General features: G+C 45.6%; 1 protein-coding gene across 4 annotated transcripts in view; it reads left to right on the top strand.

Moving 5' to 3' along the window:
• EEF1AKMT2 (EEF1A lysine methyltransferase 2) overlaps positions 1-14,274 on the top strand; it is a 32,557-nt gene that overhangs the window by 6,701 nt on the left and 11,582 nt on the right. Inside the window, exons 1-4 of one of the 4 annotated variants that reach the window (XM_077455565.1) lie at positions 3,866-4,029; positions 5,962-6,027; positions 7,632-7,746; positions 11,178-11,288. In XM_077455565.1, the coding sequence (XP_077311691.1) occupies positions 3,983-4,029; positions 5,962-6,027; positions 7,632-7,746; positions 11,178-11,288 (339 nt within the window). In that variant the 5' untranslated portion in view covers positions 3,866-3,982. Of the gene's footprint in view, positions 1-3,865; positions 4,030-5,961; positions 6,068-7,631; positions 7,747-11,177; positions 11,289-14,274 lie in introns of those variants that run through there. The other 3 variants (XM_077455569.1, XM_077455567.1, XM_077455566.1) reach the window with 3 other exon arrangements.

Here is a 14,274-nt window from a genome sequence, read left to right as displayed (position 1 = left end):
CTATAAACAAAAGAAGAGTGACAAGTTTGAGAAAAACGCAATATTTTTTTACTTTTTGCTATAATAAATATCCCAATTTAAAAAAAAAAAATTTTCCCCGTTAAGGCCAATATGTATTTTTCGACATATTTTTTGCAAAAAAAAAATCGCAATAAGCGTATATAATATTGGTTTGCGCAAAAGTTACAGTGTCTACAAAATATGGGATAGATTTATGGCATTTTTATCATTTTTCTTTTTTTTTTTTTTACTAGTAATGGCCGCGATCTGCGATTTTTATCGTGACTGTGACATTGTGGCGGATACATCGGACACTTTTGACACTATTTTGGGACCATTGACATTTATACAGCGATCAGTGCTATAAAAATACATTGATTACTGTATAAATGTCACTGGCAGGGAAGGGGTTAACACTAGGGACGATCAAGGGGTTAAATGTGTTACCTAGGGAGTGATTCTAACTGTAGGAAGAGGGGACGCACAAGGGGAGGAGACCGATCAGTGTTCCTCTTTACTGGGAACACATGATCGCTCTCCTCTCCCCCGACAGGACCTGGCTCTGTTACCAGCAATTGTGGGTGCCCGGCCGCCGGGCATGTGGACTGGCTCCCGAGTAACGCAGCAGGTTGCGCACGCACCCCCTAGACGGCCGGGAAGCCCAAGACGTCATATGACGCCTGCCCTGGATGGGAGATCCCTCCTGTGGACGTCATTTGACTATGGGTGGGGTAGGAAGTGGTTAAATTTATTTTAATCCATAAAATTGGTTGAACTTTGCTAATGGATCAAATTTGTTAAAGTAGAACTATGGGCAAAACCTTTTTTTTTTTTTTTCCATTTTAGAGCAAGGGAGGGTTATAACCCCTGTCAGATTTTTTTTCTACACCATCTGTGTCCCATTGCGGTAATATCACTTCACTTCCTGTCCCATAACCAAACAGGAAGTGAGAGGAATCCCTCCAAATTAAGAGAATTTCTTGAGGACCCCCAAGTCACTGAAACTAGTGTCCCCATTGGAAGTTTTCCCCTCTATTACTTTTCTGGAGACCACCCAACAGGCTGAAGCTCCCTAATAGGGGGCACAGATAGCAATAAAAACTGACAGGGGTTCTAATCCATCTCCAATCTATTCAAAAAGATAAAAAAAAAAATTGCCTTTAGTTATACTTTAACCACTTGCTGACTAGCTGCCGTCATTATACTTTGACAGGTTGGCTCGGCTGCGCAAATCGCTGTAGGTGTACGTCGGTCTCGTACACAGCGATATGTGGGCATGCGCGTGCTCCCATTGGCCAGCGGGGGAGCCAATCCGCAGATCATTCCCCGCAGTGACAGAACGGGGTTCTGTCTGTGTAAACAAGGCAGATCTCTGTTCTGACAGGGGAGATCACACAGATCCTGTCTTTCTGCTATGCAGGAAGATAGATCTGTGTGCTGTCCCAGTGAGCCCATCCCCCATATAGTTAGAACACACAGTGAGGGAACACATTTAACCCCTTGATTGCCTCCTGATGTTAACCCCTTCCCTGCCGGTGTCATTAGTTCAATAACCGTGCATATTTTTAGTAATGTCACTGGTTCCTGAAAAAGTCAAAAAAATGTCAGTTCTGTCCGCCGCAATGTCGCAGTCCCACTAAAAATCGCTGATCACTGCCATTACTATTAAAAAAAAACAAAAAAAAAAACTAATAAAAATGCCATAAATCTATTCCCTGTTTTGTAGACGCGGTAACTTTTGCGCAAACCAATCAATATACGATTATTGGGATTTTATTTACCAAAAATATGTAGCAGAATACAAATTGGCCTAAACTGATGAATAAATTAGTTTTTAAAAAAATTTTTTTTTTTTTGGGAAATGTTTTATAGCTTCCACTTTAAGGTGGAAGTCTAACTATAACTACAACCCCAATTCCAAAAAGGTTGGGACCCTGTGTACAATCTGCATAAAAACCAGAATGCAATGATTTGCAAATCTCATAAGCCTGCATTTTATTCACAATAGAAAATGGAAATCGTATCAAATGTTCAATCAATCAGTCAAGTGGTTCTAAAGCAGCTGTCATTAAATGGCAGGCGGCGGTCCGAACACAGACCTGAGCGACCCTCCTGTCCAGACCATCAGGCTGCCAGTTTAGCTCCACATCTCTGCCGCTCAGCAGTCAAGAAGTGACATCACATGCGCACCCCGCCCCCTGCTGCTTGCTATCTCGTGGGTCCCAGCTCTCACTCTCTGCCGGCCGCTAGGTATGGTATCTTGCAGCTCCCGTCCCCTGCAGCTTGCTACCTCTGCCGGCTCCTGCCCTCAAGCTTTGTGGGGTGTGATATTTACAGGTGCACACTTTGTGTTAAGGGGCACACTGATGGGTAAATTTTTATACATAGTTACAAAGCTAGTCAGGTAAAAAAAAAGACACAAGTCCACCTAGTTCAACCAATAAAAGAGAAAAAAAAATCATACAAATTTAATATATACAATCCTATACCCACAGTTGATCCAGAGTAAGGCAAAAAAAAAAAAAAAAACAGTAAAGCATGACCCAATTTGCTATAGCAGGGGAAAAATGTCCTTCCTGATCCCCCGAGAGGCAATCAAATATTCCCTGGATCAACTTTACCTATATACCATTTTTTTATGTTAAGGGGCACACCGATGGGCACATTTTGTTGTTGTTGTCAGGCACAGGGGTGCTATGGGGGTGCTGGGTGATACAGGGTTCGGTGTCAGGCACAGAGATGCCATGGGTGTGCTGGGTGACACAGGGTTCATTGTCAGGCACAGGGATGCCATGGGGGTGCTGGGTGACACAGGGTTCAGTGTCAGGCACAGGGATGTCATGGGGGTGCTGGGTGACACAGGGTTCATTGTCAGGCACAGGGATGCCATGGGGGTGCTGGGTGACACAGGGTTCAGTGTCAGGCACAGGGATGCCATGGGGGTGCTGGGTGACACAGGGTTCATTGTCAGGCACAGGGATGCCATGGGGGTGCTGGGTGACACAGGGTTCAGTGTCAGGCACAGGGATGTCATGGGGGTGCTGGGTGATGCAAGGTTCAGTGTCAGGCACAGGAATGCCATGGGGTGCTGGGTGATACAGGGTTCATTGTCAGGCACAGGGATGCCATGGGGTGCTGGGCAATACATGGTTCGGTGTCAGGCACAGAGATGCCATGGGGGTGCTGGGCAATATAGGGTTTGGTGTCAGGCACAGGGATGCCATGGGGGTGCTGGGCAACGCAGGGTTCGGTGTCAGGCACAGAGATGCCATGGGGGTGCTGGGCGACACAGGGTTCGGTGTCAAGCACAGAGATGCCATGGGGCGGTGCTGAGTGATACAGGGTCACAGGGTTTGGTGTCGGACACAGGGATGCCATGGGGGTGCTGGGTAATACAGGGCTCAGTGTCAGGCACAGAGATGCCATGGGGGTGCTGGGCGACACAGGGTTCGGTGTCAGGCACAGGGATGCCATGGGGGTGCTGGATGACACAGGGTTCGGTGTCAGGCACAGGGAGATCATGGGGGTGCTGGGTGACACAGGGTTCGGTGTCAGGCACAGGGAGATCATGGGGGTGCTGGGTGACACAGGGTTTGGTGTCAGGCACATGCATGCCACGGGGGGTGCTGGGTGATACAGAGTTCGGTGTCAGGCACAGGGATGCCACGGGGGGTGCTGGTCACACAGGGTTCGGTGTCAGGCACCCTGTGTTACTTACTCAGCACCCCCATGGAATGCCTGCCCTGTGTCATCCAGCATCCTCCCTGCCATTCTTGTGCCTGACACTGCCTTCTTGCCTACTCTGTTAACACGCGAGCAAAGCACACACTTTCTTGAGGTTCTGTTTGTTTACTCTCTGTACGCCCCGCCCACTCCCTCCTCCCTTCCCTAACGTCATATCCGGGACATGCTACTGGGAAGATTTATTTCTTCCATAGCCCAGACTTCTCTTCTCTCATAGATTTGGCCGATTTCGAGCGGCATGAGTGACGCGGAGTTCTGTCCTTCGGCACTGGGGACCAAGAAGCAGTGAGTAGACTATAATACAGCACGGACGCCATATTGGTACACCCACCGACACGTTCTACTGCCATGTGAAGCCACTGTTATTCGTGTGTGTTGCACACAGCACGGGCGCCATATTGGTACACCCACATACTTGTTCCGTTGCCATGGGAAGCCATTATTAGATGTCACTAAACCAACTCACAAAATAATAGATAAATAAATACTTAAAGAGGGAGTCCACTGGAAAAAATATTAAAAGCCAGCAGCTATAAATACTACAGCTGCTGACTTTTAATAAATGGACACTCACCTGTCCCAGGGTCCAGCGATGTTGGCAGCCGAGGCTGACCGATCGCGCAATAGGAATGGTCCGCGCTTTCTCTGGGACCCGTGTGTGTCTCAGCAGACAGCGCGGCGGGACAGGAAGAAGCATAGACTTCCGGGCATAGACATAGGAGTCTATGCCTGAAAGTGGGTGCAAATACCTGTCTTGGACAGGTATCTGCACCCCCCTCCCCCCTGAAAGGTGCCAACTGTGACACCGGAGGGGGGGAGGGTTCCGATGAGCGGAAGTTCCGTTTTAGGGTGGAACTCCACTTTAAAGCACGTGAATAACCATTTTGGTTCAGTTGCCAGATAATTTTTTCCGTTTATATCCTGTTGGGGCAATTTCCCTTCACTTCCTGCCCCCAGATTTAGGCCTCATGCACACAGACATTTAAAAAAAAATAGCTAGTAGGATGCATTAAGGGGGAAAAAACATGAAGGTTTACAAATCCTTTAATAGCATCCCAGTCTTAGACCCTATACACACTATTAGATTTTCTGCAGATTTTAGTCTTCAGATTTACCAATACCATATAATATGAGGTCAAACCTTAGGAGTTTGTTGGCCTTCTCGTCCAACATCAGTGCCTGACCTCACAAATGTGCTTCTGGAACAATAGTCAAACATTCCCATAGACACACTCCTAAAACCTTGTGGATAAGGATGAGCTCAGGCGTGTTCGCATGGTCCACGTGCAGAACCTGTCAGGAAGTCGGTGCAGCAATACGCTAATCACAAGCACTGAGACATTGTGCAGCTTCAGAGATCGGACAATGTCTCACTGCCTGTGATTAGCGCAGCACTGCGCCGACTTCCTAGCGGGCTCTGCACGTGGACCATGCGAACACGCCTGAGCTCATCCCTACATGTGGACAGCCTTCCCAGAAGAGTTGAAGATGAAGTTGAACTCTACGGACTAATGCCCTGTACACACGGTCAAATTCTCAGACAGAAAAGGTCCGATCGGATTATGTTGTCGGAAAATCTGATCGTGTGTGGGCTCTATCGGATTTTTTCCGTCTTAAATCCCGACTGAAAAAATTTGAGCGCAGGATCTAAAATTTTCCGACAACAAAATCCAATCTGACTTTTTCCGATCGTTTGTAGAGAATTCCGACGGAAAAAGTGCCACGCATGCTCAGATTAAATTACGAGACCAAAGCTATTGGCTACTAGCCTCTACGTAGTCCCGTCATACGCAATGAACGTCACCTCGTTCCGAACGATTGGATTTTCCGACAACTTTGTCTGACTGTGTGTATGTAAGACAAGTTTGGCACAAAATCCATCAGAAAAAAATCAGATGGATTTTGTTGTCGGAATGTCCGACCGCATGTACAGGGCATAAGACTGGGATGTCATTAAAATTCATGTGCGTGTATAGGCAGGTGTCCCAATACTTTTGGTGATATAGTGTATGTTCTATACCAGTGATGGCGAACCTTGGCACCCCAGATGTTTTGGAATGACATTTCCCATGATGCAATGCACTCTGCATTGTATGTGAGCATCATGGGAAATGTAGTTCCAAAACATCTGGGGTGCAAAGGTTCGCCATCACTGTTCTATACAGTTATCCTATGTCAATTTAATAGGTAGTTTTCTGTCTTTCCTTTCCCCCATAGCTGGGATGATGTCTACAGTCGTGAACTGAAAGTTTTCCAAGAGTATGGTGATGAAGGAGAGATCTGGTGAGTGACAGAAGACTAGCCCTGTGCAATGTAATTTACAGTAAGTAAAGTTGTATTACATTGATATTTTTTTTTTTTTTGGTGTAACTGGTGATGAAGTGTTCACGCCCATGGAGAGTATGGAAGGATTAGATCCCCTGTGAGGTTTTTACAGCTATCTGGAATGTCTCTCTAATGTACCATGGGATAGCAGTAAAAGCCTAATGGCACGTACACACAACCGATCTTTTCAACAGCAAAGGTCTCGCAGAGGGAATCCGTCGGACAATTCGATCGTGTGTGGGCTCCATCGGACCTTTGCTGTCCAAAAATCTGACTGACTTTAGAAATAGAACATGTTTCAAATTTTTTCACCGGAACTCCGCCGGACCCAGTTCCTATCGAGAAATCCACTCGTGTGTATGCTAGTCCAACGGACGAAAACCAAAGCTAGGGCAGCTATTGGCTACTAGCTATGAATTTCCTTATTCTAGTCCAGTCGTATGTCATCACGGTCGAATCCGTCGGACTTTGGTGTGATTGTGTGTGGCCAAGTCCGTTCGTTCGGAAAGCCCGTCGGAACTCCGCCGAAAGTCCGTCGGAAAGACCGTCGGACCTAGTCTGTTGAAAAGTCAGCTCGTGTGTTTGCGGCATAACAGGTTCAACTTCTAACCCTTCTCCACTTATTTAAATAAATAAAAGTCTGGGCTAGATTTACATTTTACGTGATTGTGTGGGATCAGCAAACTTTAGGTCTCTTTGCACACGGAGCATGTAACCCCCCCCCTCAGTCCAATCCCAGCACCTTAATGCACCTAGGAGGGACAGGTCCTGTTGCCTGCAGCCTGTCAAAGTCTATGGCACGCAGAATGCTGTTTTCGATTGCTACTTGCATTTAGGGCCTTATGCATTCAAGGGCGAATGCCCGGAACGCAGGTATTCTGCACACGAAAATGTTGGGATTGGATGCACAGGGTCTGGAAGCACTGGGATTCATTTACTAAGACTAGAGAGTGCAAAAAAACAGGTGCAGCTCTAGAAACCAATCAGCTTTCAGGTTTTATTGTCAAAGCGTATCTGAACAAGCTGAAGTTAGAAGCTAATTGGCCACCATGCACAGCTGTACCAGATTTTGCACTCTCCAGTTTGAGTAAATCAAAACCCCTCTGTGTGTAAGGCCCCTTTCACACTGGGGCGGTGCGGGCGTCTGCGGTAAAGCGCTGCTATTTTTAGTGGCGATTTACCGTAGTCTTAGCGGCGGTCTGTGGCCGGTAGCGGGGTGGTTTTAACTGCAGTGGAGCTTTGCCAGTGGTATTGCCGCGCTTCCCCATTGATTTCAATGGGTAGAAGCGGTGAATTCACCGCTCCTTTCACCGCTCCAAAGATGCGGCTAGCAGGACTTTTTTCACCGTCCTGCTGGCACACTGCTCCAGTGTGAAAGCCCTTCGGCTTTCACACTGGAGTGAAAGGGGCCGGTTTTTTCAGGCGCTACACAGGTGCTATTTTTAGCGCTGTAGCACCTGAAAACTGCCCCAGTGTGAAAGGGGCCTTAGGGGCATTTGCTCCTTACAATGTTGAATTGTCACATGGTTGTATTTGAAACATTTGTGTCTCCTTTGAAACAGGTTTGGTGAAGGTAGCATGACTCGAGTGATTCGATGGATAAATTCCCAGAAAATACCACATAGCTCATCAATATTGGATATTGGCACTGGGAATGGCATGTTATTGGTGGAACTGGTAAGACAAATCTTGCTCACAGTGATTTTTATTAAAGTGGTGTTCCACACACAAAAAAAAAAAATGCTTACATTTCCGAAAAAATAAATAAATAAACATTTTGTTTTTTTTTTTTTTAACTTGCCTCTTAATGCCTGTTGCTAGGAGGTCCCTCGTAGTCTGCCTCCTTCAGTGCCTGGGCTCTTGACGTCACTTCCCCTCGGTGCAGGAAGGGCTCAGCTCTGCCCCCTCCTGCCAGTCATCTGGGACACGTGACAGGTCCCAGATGACTGTGCGGCCAATCACGGCGAGCGCCGCCACTCGCGCATGCGCAGTGGGTGCCCGGCTGTGAAGCCACAGCCGGGTGCCCACAGTTGCAATGCCGGCGCGGCCGAGAGGAGGGGGGGGGCAAGCGTTCCCCCGCATCGCTGAACCCTGGGACAGGTAAGTGTCTGATTATTAAGCAAGCAGCTGCAGTATTTGTAGCTGCTGACTTTTAATTGTTTTTTCTTAAGGAAAACTCCTCTTTAAAGAGATATTAGGGGAGATCTACTAAAACTGGAGAGTGCAACATCTGGTGCAGGTCTGCATAGAAACCAATCAGCTTCCAGGTTTTATTTGCAAAGCTTAATTGAACAAGCTGAAAGTGATTGGCTATCATGCACAGATGTACCCGATTCTGAATGCTCCAGTTGTAGTAAATACCCTCTATTGCCACCGAAGTGAAGTTGGGCTCCGTTCACAAAAGCAGATTGCATATGGTATTTAGGTGTTTTCACAAATACTGCATGCGATCATGAAAATGCTAATTCACTATTGCTTTATGCTGCATTTACCGCATAAAGCAAAAATGCTCAGTAAATAATGCTTAAAAACAGGAGTTAAAGCCAATTCCCAAAAGGAAGCAAAATAAATAAATGCATGCGGTAAATAAGTAATAGTCCCGGCATGTGATATTTAAGGAACCCCAACCGCCAGCATCCTTAAAGCGAAGTTCCACCCACTTTTACAAGGTGGTCTTAAAATTAAGACACCCCCTCCACCCCTCGTTTTTGGATATCAATATAAATATATATATATATATATATATATATATATATATATATATATATATATAATTATAATTTTTTCTTTTTTTTTTTCTTTCATACCTTTTTTGAAATACTAAGTGTACTTGCGGCGAGCCCTCCTCCTTTACCCCCGCTGCCTTCTGGGACCTGTGTGTGTCCCAGAAGACAAGCTGGCCATTTATAAAGTGCCTCGCACATGCACAGTAGGAAACCAGCTGTGAAGCCTAAAGGCTCCACTGCCGGTTTCCCTTAGTTGGAGTGGCGGCGTCTGCACCCGAGCGAGTGGAAAAATTGGCCTCGTGGGGCCGACATCACGGGCTCCCTGGAGCTTTAGGCTGGATTCACACCTATGCATTTTGCAGATTTGCACTACAGAACGTGTTCCATAGGAAACCATGTTAAATGGACTGTAGTGCAAATCTGCAAAATGGAAAAAGCACTAAAACTGCATAGGTGTGAATCCAGCCTTAGGCTCAATTCACACAAATGTGGAATCTGGTAGTCCCTTTTAACAAAGGGTATCCCCAGATTCCGCCCCCCCCCCCAAGTTAATGGGTATCGTGTAATAAACTAAGAGCCGTTTTTTTTTATAAAGGCCTTTATTTAAATAGGCTGTAAACCCGCTGATGTGTTTTTTTTTGTTTTGTTTTTTTTGCTCACCTGCAAAGTAAAAGGCATAATGAGCTAGTATGACCGCATACTAGCTCATTATGAAATACTTACCTTAGAACGAGGCCCCGATATCTGGCACAATCCATGCCGAAGGAGCTGACATGTGTTTCTTCCGGGTATCGCTGTTCCGGTGCTGTGAGTAGCCGGAGCCGCGATATCGTCACACCCACACGTGCGCGCGGGAGATTTCTATCCGGCAGGGTCCGGCGTCTGCTGGACTTTCAGAATCCCCTGTGCGCATGCGCTGCTGCAGTCAGCGGCGCATTGTGAGGGGAATATCCTAAAGAGCCTTATTATAGGCTTTCCTGTAGGTGTCCCAAAAATGACTATACAACCACTTTAAAAAATAGCTCAGAGCCGTCTTCTCCAGAGGCGGTCTTCTCCCACAGCTGTCTTCTTCCTCTCCACCGCTGTCTTCTCTCTCACCACAGGTTACACGCTAAAGGCCACTCTTGTCCTGAGGCTGTCTTCTTTCGTTGTGATGTACCCTGCTGTCTGAAATCTCTTCTATAGCCATCTGATGATGTCACTTGGAGAGCCCGTGATGAGGAAGAAGACAGCAGCGGCGAGGAAGAAGACGGCTTGGGGAGAAGACCGCTCGGAGCTATTTTTATAATTAAGGACTCTTGTTCATTTTTATATTTCACTGCTTCTATGGTGAATGGGTAGGCCCAGAAGAGGAGGAAGAGGGGCCACTCTGTGCAAAACCCTTGCACAGAGGAGGTAAGTATAACATGTTTGTTATTTAAAAAAAACAAAAAAAAAACTTTTACAATCACTTTAAGGACGTGGCGGCTGGCTTCCCGACCTGCTCCTTAGCAACCAGCTATATACAGTAAAAATGAAAAAAATAAATCTTATCGCGGTAAAAACACGGTTACAAGAATGCAGAAGGCACAACAAAAAGCACTGCAGAAACGCTCAAAAGCAACATGTGAATGGAGCCTTAATGTTGAACGTCCGCATATCTGCATTTCTATGTAAACAGTTTACAGTAATGAGGTACAGTGTTTACCTCCCTCATTCAATAAGCTAATCGGAACAGAACAACCATTAAGGCTTTGGCAAAGTGGTGCAAAAGGAACTAAAGCCTTCTGGTTTAAGAAGACAATGCTGTATCTCAGTAAAGGAAAGAGAAACTTCCCTTGCACAGTGAACAGCTTATTTTCTTTTAGTAAATCATCCTCAGACTTCCTACATTTATGGTTCCTATTGGGAACTGAGAATTCAGCGTTCCTTGCCAAGAGTCTTTATCACTTGTAGCATAGTTCCCAACTGTCCCTGATTTCGAGGGACTTTTCCTGATTTGGAGCAATGTCCCTCTGTCCCTCATTCCCCCTCATTTGTCTCTCATTTTGGTCTGATCTATATAGTTGTATAGAAAATGCACTTTTTTTCTTTCTAAAAGTGTTTCCCAGTGCTAAACCTTTCATCCGATTTCTAAATTGCTGCATTTGTAAATTCCAAAAGCTATAACTACTATAAAGGAATAGTAGTGGTAAAAAAAGCACTTGTGGGTTTAACCAATCTTGTTTTTTTGCACAATTCTCCTTTAAAGGGGCGTGGCAAGGGGTGTGTCCTATGCCTGCATACTTTTGCTGATAGGTGTCCCTCATTCCTATCTCAAAAAGTTGGGAGGTGTGGTTGTAGTGTCAGGGCTTTGCACTATGGAGTAAATCGATGTTCCTCACTCTTGTGTTTTAATGACAGGCAAAGGCTGGATACAGCAATCTTATGGGTGTGGACTACTGTGCTGACGCAATAGCCCTTGCTAGAAGTATATGTGAAAAAGAAGAGGTTTCCCAGAGTGTGAAACTCCAGGTGAGAGACGTACAATTTTGTTGGATATTTTGAATATATTTTCCCATCATTTCCATTTTTGTTATGCAGCTGTGGAACATTCATTTTACCAGTTGCTGTCAAGCAGACATGAAATGTTTTTATACGGTCTTCTCCCACCAGCCTTGTTTTATTAAAAGTAAAACCAAAATGTACCTTTATAGAATCAGAATCAGTGCAACGCTAAATACAAAGTATCCCCTGAGAGATATACAGTAAAACCTTGGATTGCGAGCATAATTAGTTCCGGAAACATGACTGGAATCTAAAGTACTTGTATATCAAAGCAAATTTCCCCATAAGAAATAATGGAAACTCCGATGATTTGTTCCACAACCATTTATTCATAAGTCCTTCAGTTTATAGTCCATATAAAAAGATTATAGCAATGTGATAGGTTGCGTAACCATAAAATGTCCATCCACAAATGGAAGCCTCCACAAGGGGATTAGAAGCAAAATCCAGCAGGAGCTCCAGAGAAAAGAGAAGAAGAAGAAAAGAGAAGAAGAGGCGCCTCTAAGTGTAGCAATATGGTTACATTTAATGAAGGTACAACATTTAGCAAATCACATGGTTGATTAAAAGAGGCACATCTAAGTATGCAGGCATCCGGGGTAAAGTCATCCACATAGACCATCTTCCGCACCGCCGGCTCTCACCGCTTTCAGTCTGCAATCGTGACCGTGAAGACTACCCTGCAGTAGAGCGATCTGAAAGTGAGGCTTGAACCGTTCATGGAGCGCAGCTTGGAAGGGATGACATTGATGGTGGTGTAGAGCAGTGGTCCCCAACCTTTTTGGCATCAGGGACCGGCTGCGTGGAAGAAAATTTTGCCAAGGCCCGGTTGGGGGGGGGGGGGGGCACCTGCCGATTGGACCATGAGAGGTAAGCGATTTTTCGTAGGCAGTTTGTCAGCACTTTATTTCTATTAATACATTGTAGTAATTAATAAAATAGTACAACTCACCATAATGCAGATTTAGTGGTAGCCCTGAGTGTGTTACTTGCCACCAGATGCAGAATGTCACCTGCCATACTGCCTGTCACTAGATGGAGAATGTCACTTGCCACGTCACCTGCCACGTTGCCTCTCACCAGATGTGAAATGTCACTTGCCACGTCACCTGTCACGTTGCCTCTCACCAGATGCGGAATGTCACTTGCCATGTTGCCTGCCACAAGATGCGGAATGTCACTTGTCACGTTGCCTGTCACCAGATGTGGACTGTCACCAGATGTGGACTGTCACTTGCCACACTGCCTGCCACTGCATTGGTGGCAGCACTGGTCCATCTAACACAGAAGGGCGCCGAGTGAAGGCAGGAGATAAGTGAGAGATGATGTCATCTGCTCCCTGCTGCACTTCCGACATTGAGGCTGATAGGACTGGAGAGCAGCGATGTGGGGGGTCAGAGAGAGATGTCATCTCTCTTCTCACCGCCGCACTTCCGACATTGAGGCTGATAGGACTGGAGAGCAGCGATGTGGGGGGTCAGAGAGAGATGTCATCTCTCTTCTCACCGCCGCACTTCCGACATTGAGGCTGACAGGGTGGAAGAGCAGCGATGCGGGGGGCGGAGAAAGATGATGTCACCTGCCATGTGGCCTGCCCGCTCGCTAACTTTTCCACCTGGTGCTTATATGCTGGCTGCCCGGCTATCTCATGCTGCCCGCCCGTGCCCGCGGCCCCGCTGAAGAAAGGCCACGGCCCGGGGGTTGAAGACTCCTGGTGTAGAGGATGGTCTGTGTGGACAGCTTTACCCCGGATGCCTGCATACTTAGATGTGCCTCTTTTTTAATCATCAACCATGTGAGTTGCTAAATGTTGTACCTTCATTAAATGTAACCATATTGCTACACTTAGAGGCGCCTCTCTTCTCTTTTATTCTCAGTTATGACGTGACACTACTTGTATATCAAGTCAAAATTTATTTAAAAATGTTGCTTGTCTTGCAAAACGCTCTCAAACCAAGGTTTTAACTTTCAAAAAAATGTTATTTTGTAAAGCAATCAAAATACAATTGTAAGCGACATTCGACATATCAAGTCGTACAGTGTATGTAACTGAGACAAGGGAATACAACATTTTAGTGGTATACAATAAATCTTCCGAACAAGAAGTCAACTAATGCAGTTTTAATGAAGGTTGTGTATTGGGAAAGTCAAACCAAGGTTTTACTGTATAGTGCATTCAATAAACGATATTATAAAGCACAATATGCTAATTTTCCACAATGTGTTCTTCTATAAATCAAACAACATGATAAATATTAAAGTGCAATGTGCAGATATCGGGGGTTATTTACGAAAGGCAAATCCACTTTGCACTTGTGGTTTCACTGCCAGTTTCCTACTGCGCATGCGCGAGTCGCGCGGCGCTTTGTGAATAGACGCCTGTCTACTGGGGCACACACTTGTCCTAGAAGACCTCGCGCCCCATCTCCTAGGAGACAATGCGAGGGAGGACAAGAACCGCGGAGTAGGAAGTGGCAGATTAGGACGATCTGCCTAGCAACAGCCATTTCTGGTAAGTAAAATTGTTTTTGTTTTTTTCAAATGTTTAACCACTTTCAGACCGGACCATTTTGCTGGCTTAAGACCAGACCACTTTTTGCGATTCGGCACTGCGTTGCTTTAACTGACAATTGCACGGTCATGCGACGTGGCTTCCAAACAAAATTGACGTCCTTTTTTTCCCACAAATAGAGCTTTCTTTTGGTGCTATTTGATCATCTCTGCGGTTTTTATTTTTTGCGCTATAAACAAAAATAGAGCGTCAATTTTGAAAAAACGCCAAATTTTTACCTTTTTGTTATAATAAATATCCCCCAAAGGTATATAAAAAAAAAAATTTTCCCTCAGTTTAGGCCGATACGTATTCTTCTACATATTTTTGGTAAAAACAATCGCAATAAGCGATTACTGATTGGTTTGCGCAAAAGTTATAGCGTTTACAAAATAGGGGATA

Source organism: Lithobates pipiens, unplaced genomic scaffold (genome assembly GCF_037356315.1).
Source record: "Lithobates pipiens isolate NorthernLeopardFrog02 unplaced genomic scaffold, aLitPip1_a1.2 Scaffold_25, whole genome shotgun sequence".
Lineage (NCBI taxonomy): Eukaryota > Metazoa > Chordata > Amphibia > Anura > Ranidae > Lithobates > Lithobates pipiens.
This window is presented reverse-complemented; position numbering and strand designations above follow the sequence as displayed.